At 35.6% G+C, this 8,705-nt stretch overlaps 2 protein-coding genes across 4 annotated transcripts in view; one reads left to right on the top strand and one right to left on the bottom strand.

Annotated features, from left to right (window-relative positions):
* The window catches only part of LOC135207672 (tachykinin-like peptides receptor 99D), a 498,955-nt gene that overhangs the window by 461,983 nt on the left and 28,267 nt on the right, over positions 1-8,705 (bottom strand). The gene's annotated exons all lie outside the window — the stretch shown is intronic.
* LOC135207969 (rho-related GTP-binding protein RhoG-like) overlaps positions 1-8,705 on the top strand; it is a 30,808-nt gene that overhangs the window by 13,938 nt on the left and 8,165 nt on the right. For both annotated transcript variants that reach the window (XM_064239998.1, XM_064239997.1), the window contains exon 2: positions 3,104-3,190. In XM_064239998.1, the coding sequence (XP_064096068.1) occupies positions 3,104-3,190 (87 nt within the window). The remainder of the gene's footprint in view (positions 1-3,103; positions 3,191-8,705) is intronic.

The following is an 8,705-nucleotide window of genomic DNA, read 5'->3' as shown; positions in this document are numbered from 1 at the left end:
CTACCTCGGAATTAATATATTTTCATATATGCTTAACCGAAGGGAATTTTTACTCGTTAACAGACTTCCCTGGACCAGGGCGCGTATATGAATCACGGAAATGTGATATGACTAATATATATATATATATATATATATATATATATATATACTTAATCAAAAACTAGCTATTAAAAACACCCTTAAGTTGATTATCTATGCAATCCTGCATAACAACAAAAGGTAATTCAGCCTTCATCTACATTCAGAATGATTGATCAGTTTTATCCATCGCTTCACAAAATATTTAAAACAGTAATCATTCCTGTGTTTATTTCCTTACCACAGCTACAGAAAAAGGAAGGATAGGTTCCTTAAATCTAACTCATAAGAGGAATGATGATGGCTGATGTGTCTATAGCTTTGTCTAACGGAGTGAAGCGAAGGGCTCATTTGGTGGAAACTGAATTCTATATCTATTCATTAATCTATTTAAAAGTAAGGAACCAAACAAGATTTATTCTATGCAATCCTGCATAACAACAAAAGGTAATTCAGCCCTCATCTACATTCAGAATGATTGATCAGTTTTATCCCATCGCTTCACAAAATATTTAAAAACAGTAATTATTCCTGTGTTTATTTCCTTACCACAGCTACAGAAAAAGGAAGGATAAGTTCCTTAAATCCAACTCATAAGAGGAATGATGATGGCTGATGTGTCTATAGCTTTGTATAACGGAGTGAAGCGAAGGGCTCATTTGGTGGAAACTGAATTCTATATCTATTCATTAATCTATTTAAAAGTAAGGAACCAAACAAGATTTATTCTAGTAAAAAATAACATCGAAATACGAAAGACCATTGTTTTCAGAGAAGGCAATAGTTTCGAAAACAGGATGAAGTTTTTTTTTCTTTACATGAATATCCATCACAAATAAAAGAAGGAAGTAGAGTAAAAAAAACAATGGATTATTTAATTCATATTGAATGTCCCTGATAAAACGCATAAGTAACAACAGAGAATGAACTAATATACAATATAAAAGGATGCATATTCCCGAACCAATGGAAACGACAAAAAGGCAAAGAGAAAATATTGTTTTAAACGCATCCTCACATGGCCACGTATTATCAAGCATTCTTAAAACATAAAGCAAGTCTCTCTCTCTCTCTCTCTCTCTCTCTCTCTCTCTCTCTCTCTCTCTCTCTCTCTCTCTCTCTCTTTATTCACAGAACCTTGAATTCAGTTCTGACCCATTTTGCTGTGAGTTTTATACTACGTCTGTTTACACAAACCGAGGATTCCATCACTCTGGGAGAAAAAAAACCTAAAAGAAAGAAAAATTCTGCAAACCACAGTGAAGGGCGGTGGGGGGGGGGGGGGGGGTGGGGGGGGGGGGTATCTATTTTGCAACAGCCTGTTATTCGGTTATGGTCTTACGAAATCAAACCTGGCACAGACAAACATGCCGGGAATGAGGCTAAATTTAATATCAATAAAAATTATCAGTATAACAACGCTGGAAATTAAGTACTCATTAAAGGAAGAAACTGACGTCTGCCTAATGAATAAAGGCAAATCTGAAATTTGAATAAACGTCGAACGAAAAACACAGCATGATGCAAAGGGAGGAAACTGACAGATAAATGTTACTCGTGAGTCGGATTCTAATCGCAGTCAACATCCTGTGTAACGAGATGAAGACAGGACGAAAAAAAATAAAAATCCTAGAATACGAATACCTCTTGACATATTTCACTTGTCACATAATTCATAAGATTTTAGCCTTATCTTGACAACGGGATACGTGAGGAGATAATCTCCGGAGAATTGTCAATCATTCGCCACTCTGACACCGTGATTGATGAGCTTCCAAACCCGCCATATTATTGGAAACACTTTCCTCACATTTTCCAGCTTGATTTTTCGCTGCTCTTCAATTTGAAGAATTTTGAATCCTCAAAATTATATATACATGTTTTATATATATATATATATATAATATATCTATATACATACATATATATATATATATATATATATATATATATATATCTATATATATATATATATATATATATATATATGTCTCAAGCCTATAACTTACATATTTTCCAAAATGTAAGCAAAAATAAACCATGCAAAAACTCCTACTACATATATTGTTTTTATACTGCTGCTCAAAACAAGAGGAAATACTTAGTTAGTTAGTAGCTGGTAAAACTAAACTCGGGCTCAATTGGTGATCTATTTCCTAAAGCGCCTTTTAAAGGTTTCAGAATAATTCAATTGACTAAATAGCAAACTCCGTTTTCGTAGTAACTTGCAAAAACAACTTGTCTTGAATCCCACCCAACAGCATTTATGCATAATAAAAACATGCATTACAGAATAATCACGCAATTGTCAAACCAAGTTAAGTAGGTTTATTTAGATTTGCAAAGCCCTACTAAAGGGAAGCTGCCGATTTCGAAATACTCTTTTTAGTAAGCCTACGGGAATGTTTCTGTTCCAGCATTTTGCTGTAAGTTATATATATATTATAGATTGCTTCACTGTATTCGTCAAAACAAAACTACAGTAACATCAAATACTACTGCAGAATATCCTCCTTGGAATACTTTACACCTATTATTATGGTCACAGGATAGGTCGAAAAAGAGTAAATATTAAGACACTCATTGGGTAACCGCCCCTTCCAGTTGAGACCTTTACTTTTAGTTTTCTGTAAAAGAAAACTATCGAGATGGCTTTTTGTCTGTTCATCCGCCCCCTCAGATCTTAAACACGACTGAGGCTATAAGGCTGCAAATTGGTACGTTGATCATCCACCCTCCAATCGTCAAACATACCAATATGCAGTCCTCTATCCTCAGTAGTGTTGATTTTATTTAAGGTTAAAGATAGCCATGATCATGCGTCTGGCACCAACAGCACATGGCTGTACAGGGCTGTGGGTGAATGTTCGTGGGCAGCGGCTGAGTTTCATACAGCACTATACGCTGTACGGAAAACTCGATTGCTTCGGCGCATTTTTCACTTGTTTCAATTAGTAATCGATTCATTAATTTGAATGATTCACGCGAATCAGCTTAACGACGCACCCCTAATCTTTCGCAGATGTCGGGAATGGGACGAGTCCTCAAGATCGTGGCTGTAGGTGATGGCGCTGTCGGGAAGACGTCACTCCTCCTGGCCTACACACAGGTGAGAACATGACGACTATTTCTTTGGCATTTCTTTATAAGTAGGGATAAAGCCATACTGAAGTCTTATAAAGAATTAATTGATAAGGGGAACCGAACAGATTCCCGAAAGCTATCCTTAAAGTTTTAAATTTAAATATGTGTACAGTTACATAACTGTGGATTTGTTTCTCCATTTGAAGACTCGTGCTACCATGAGGATTTTTTAATTAAAAGAACTGATTGGTTAAACGTACAAGGCATGATTTAATAGTGATTTCACTTAATATACTATATAGCCCTATACCTCATTTTTCCTATACCTCATTTGGATTGTCAAAGGTGAGACCATGTAGTATTTTTTCCTTTTTTGGCAGTCCTTTATAAGTAGGAATTGAAGCCACACTGAAGTCTTATAAAGAGCTGATTGGTTAAACGTGCAAGACCCAGTTTCATAGTGGCTTCATTAATACACTGCCTTGTTCCTCACTTTTCCTGTTGAAATTTGGACTGCCAAAGGTGAGACCGTGACAATATTTCTTTGGCATTTCTTTATAAGTAGGAATGAATGAGGCCCTTTTAGTTATATATATATATATATATAACTATATATATATATATATAGTTATGTATAATATCTATATATATATATATATGAAGAAATCTAAAAGTTAATTCTTCACATATACAAACGCATTGAATAGCCACAAGAACACCTTAGAATTTCTACTTCCTCACGCTTTGCTGGATATGTTTATTACTACAAACCCATATCCGATTGAGAGAAATAAACAAAAAAAAGCTATACCCCATCTGTGGCAGGACCTCAAAAACCACACAAATGACCAGCCAATCCACAATAGAGCACTTTATTACAAAGTTGTGTATACATAACGTAAAATATAAAAACACAAATTTAAACCAAAAATAGCTATCAACATCGAATAACCTTGCCTTAGGTATAACATACAACCATAGAGAATTACATACGAGAAGTGCATCAGCTCATGAGGATACAATATACGTTAATAGGTCGGTACCTAAGCCTAAAGGAACATTGCTCGAATCTTGGTTGCGTGAGTCGTCCCGAAGGGAGAGTGAATTTGATAGTAAGGGGAATTTCTGGCCGAATACATTATACATACTACATACATATGTATATACATAATGTGTGTATACGTATGTATACATGTATATTAATATGTTCTCTCTCTCTCGTATGTAATATATGTTAATATGTACTGCATGTATCTCTCTATCTCTCTCTATCTATCTATATATCTATCTCTATCTCCCTCATATTATTATATATATATATATATATATATATATATATATAATATTATATATTATTATATGGAGAGAGGAGAGTACATATTATGATACATGCATACAGACCATTATATTTATATATATTATATATTATATATTATATATATATATAGATTATTATATATCAAATAACGTTATGAAAGGAGTGTTCTCTGTTACCCCGACCAGAAATAATCTATTTTACGTCAAATGGCGGCTAAGGTGACCTAATATATATAGTCACGTGAGACTAAAGGCACCAAACCGCAATAGTAATATATACTAAAAAAACAAATAATGCCGAGAGGACCCCAGGAAAAACTGAGTAAACTAAAAACCTCAAAACTAAATAATGGCCTTAAAAGCAGGGCAACACGAAGTTGTGCAAGTTGATTAGAATTCTTTTGAAATTTTATAAAAAAAAAGCGAAAACTTTCGACAGAAGAGCTATATTACACGAGGCAAGGTGTGTAATCAAAAAGCGGAAAAGATAACGCTGGTCAAACTGAATTACTAGGTCACTCAAAAATTGGCTTTGTGTATGAGTAACTTGCGTCAATAACAAGGAAGCGTTTACTGACTAAAGATAAACATAGAGGCTGGGTGAATGGGTGAAATTTATAGACAAACCTTTAGGTAAACTGAGAAACAGGACATACCAGAAAGAACGAAGAGCGAGTTTCAACAATAGATCAGTTCTACAGGAGAAGACCAAAATAAAGCAAACGTGAAAGACTTAAATTTATTGCCTTATGCAAAAATGAATTAAATGACCTGCCTTTTGAGGGTTATAAAGCAATCCCCACGCTATTGCAAACTTCAAAGGAAATTTTAATTATTTTGAAGAAAACGCTTGGATTGGAAAACGCGCAAAAACAGAGAGATATTACTAAGCCGATTAATAAATAATAAAAACAACTTTCCATAACAAGACCGAAGAATACAACCGGTACAGCTGAAAATTATTTTTCAGTTTAAGCTTGGCTTTCAAGACCAGAAATCATAATTACTTATCCGGTTATTAAGGTACATTACCTAAAAGTTGAAGAACTCGAAACTATTAAACAAAAAACAACGCCGCTCCCAACTGATAACTTCTCAAAGAACCTATAAAAAAAAGGAAAGTGCCCATAAAAAACGAAAGTTAAGTTCAATCATCCAAGTACTCCCTAGTCAGAGAGAGAGAAGAGAGAGAGAGAGAGAGAGAGAGAGAGAGAGAGAGAGAGAGAGAGAATTTGTCTTCATAGTTTCAGCATCAGCTCTCCGCGTTTTAGATCTCCCAAAGGTCACATTTCTTCTCCGTTCCGTCAAACATCAAAGCTTAAGACCATCAAGTGAGCGTGCCACTTGCCAATGAGGTCAAAAGACGCCTTATAATTTCCTTCTCTCTTTGCTCGTGTGCCCTCTTGCAGGTGTTTCCAAGTTTGACACGTGCTCGAAATGTATCTTTAAACGAAGTGTATTTAACTGATACCAGAACACAGAAAAATTAACAAGGGGGAAAAAAGGTATAATCGAAGATACACTTAAAAACTGTTATCAGTTTCTTTCAAATGAACAAAGCAATCACGTGGGAGTACTCCCTTTCAAAAAGGGAATAACCTGTCCAATCATTTCCTCATTTGCTTTGAAAATTTTGCTTTGAAAATTAAACTATCTACCCTGGTGAGAATAAATACAAAGTTACAAGCCTCTTGATTTCTATTGAAAATCGCTGCTAAGATAGCTGACATCGCACTCAAGGCGACTGAACGAATGACAATGTTCGGGCTTATCATAAGCCTGACACTTTGACAGCTAAAAGATCATTTTGAAAATTGATACCAAAGCAGGATTCTATAACATCGGTGACATTAACGTTACGATTCAAAGTCTGCCTGGGTTTTCTGGACTCGCACAAATGTCAACCGTCAATGAGTAGAGTAGTTTTCATGGAGGATTAAAAACTCCTTAACATTATTTACTACATGAATGTAGAGGGATTTAGGTATTATCGTTGGATTTATCACCTTCCTAAATGGATGCATAATCTTGACATGGAAAGTAACCGTGAAGTTAACAACAGGTTATATTAGTAACTTAATCGAATATATACAATGATGAGGTTGCCGTTTTTAGTTTTCCGCAAAAGAAAACTATTTAAACGACTCTTTGTTTGTCCGTCCGCACCTTTTCTGTACGCCCTCAGATCTTCAAATCTACTAAGGCTAGAGAATTACAAATTGCTACGCTGCTTATCCACCCTTAAATCATCAAACATACCAAATTTCAGCCCTCTAGCCTCAGTATCCTTCATTTTATTAAAGGTTAAAGCTAGCCATGATTGTGAATCTGGCACCGCTATAGGTGCCAACAACACAGGTCACAACCGGGCCTTGAGTGAGAGTTTCACGGGCCGCTGCTAAGAGTTGTATGGGCCTTGGCTGAGTTTTTCATTATGCGCTGTACAGAAAACTCGATTGCGCAGCAGAAACTTCAGCACAGTTTTTACTTGTTTTAATACTACACGTTTATCCTCCCTGATTGAGATTCTTAGAGAAAAAGGCTCGCTAGTAAACCATAAAATAAATGGACTGTCTGACACTTATCCAATCACTTTTGTAAGCTATATATATACATAAAGAGACACACACAAAATAATTTGCTTCGTAATAAAACCATTTTTATACATCTTCTCCAATACCGCAAGACATCTGGACACGAGATTCCGGAACTGGTATTCAGGGGTTATACTGCATAAATTTAGTTTATTTTGGGCCAGGTAAAAAAATAACAAGTAAGCTGGGATACGATTTTCACTGGGTAATTGAATGTCCGGTCCACTGATTTACGGAGTCAAACAGCCCAAGAGTTAAAATGAATTGGCAAACAAATGATTTTTTTTTTTTAACGTTCGTTTTGGAACGTCACCTGATTACGCTGTACGTTATTTGATGGAGGCTACACAAATTAGGTGTTGTAATGACGGAGAATAAAGGGGAAATGTGGAATACATTTAATTTTCACAAAGAACGAATACTTATTTTATAAACACCAGGTAAACGAAGGATTAAAGTAAAACCATTTAATTTCAATAAGATTTGTTCATATGCGTGCTTTTCTATTAGCTACGGATATATGAAAAAAAATTACAAACGAATTCATTCAAATCTTAATCAGGCTGCTTACCATCAATCGAAAAAACGAGTTACATGTAAGAATTTCCGTTGAACAAATTCTGGTGAACATTTATAAATCACACTCCGATCTTCCTCTCTGCCTTATTTAAAGTATGCATCAATATCCAATAAGGAATATACGAAAAGGAACTTTCAAAAAATTATGAACATATATAAAATAAAACAAAAATTATGTAAACAAGATATAGCAAGAGGCCGCCCAAGTTCCATACACACATATATAACATATAATTTCAATATTGCCCTATAGATATTTTATAATTATCCTACTGTGCACAAGTGTGTGTGTGCTTATGTGTGAGTGAGTGTTAGTGCCTGTTTTTAAACTCGGTACTCAATCGTTTACATATACCGCCACACCCACCTCTGTTCCCATATATGATCATATTCACCGTCCCTTACGTCCTGGCTTGCAATACAAGCGTGACGTCACATCCCTGCCACCACCGGCATCCCCCGCCCCCGTTGGGTGAATAGCTCGCCGCCATTCCAAAAATTAATGTTTTCAATCGGGCCACTCTCAGTTAATATCCAAAATACCACTCAATGATGCTGGCCTATAGTGTGTGGGCGCTACACAACTTTCCGAGTTTCGGCATTTGACAACATTCTAGTGATAGATCTGTCCGGCAATATCTTTTTTAAGAGTGGATCGTGCATCTGGCAGCGCTATGTGGAGGCATGGACGCACCTTCACTCTACCGCATCTGGTTTTAGGCTGATGGTATTATACAGCATTATGCATTGTACAGAAAACTCTACTGCGCAGAAGAAACTTCGGCGCATTTTTGAATTGTTATTCATTGGCACGACCACTTCAACATAAACTCTGTATTTATATCGCTCATGTATAATTTCAATTAGCCTTACTTATTTATGGGGAACACCATAATAACAAGATTTTCCTCAATAATGGTATTTGGAAGCTGTCAGACGCACTCTCGCATTCAAGAGTTCGCGGATTTTTTTTTTATTTCCACACACGGCTGCAAAATATGGTTTTTTTTTAATTCCATGCATCGCTGCACAATATAGATTTTTTTGATT

The sequence above is a fragment of the Macrobrachium nipponense genome, chromosome 34, assembly GCF_015104395.2.
Source record: "Macrobrachium nipponense isolate FS-2020 chromosome 34, ASM1510439v2, whole genome shotgun sequence".
NCBI classification, from domain to species: Eukaryota; Metazoa; Arthropoda; class Malacostraca; order Decapoda; family Palaemonidae; genus Macrobrachium; species Macrobrachium nipponense.
The sequence above is the reverse complement of the archived record's forward strand: the minus strand, read 5'-3'. Positions and strand labels throughout refer to the sequence as shown.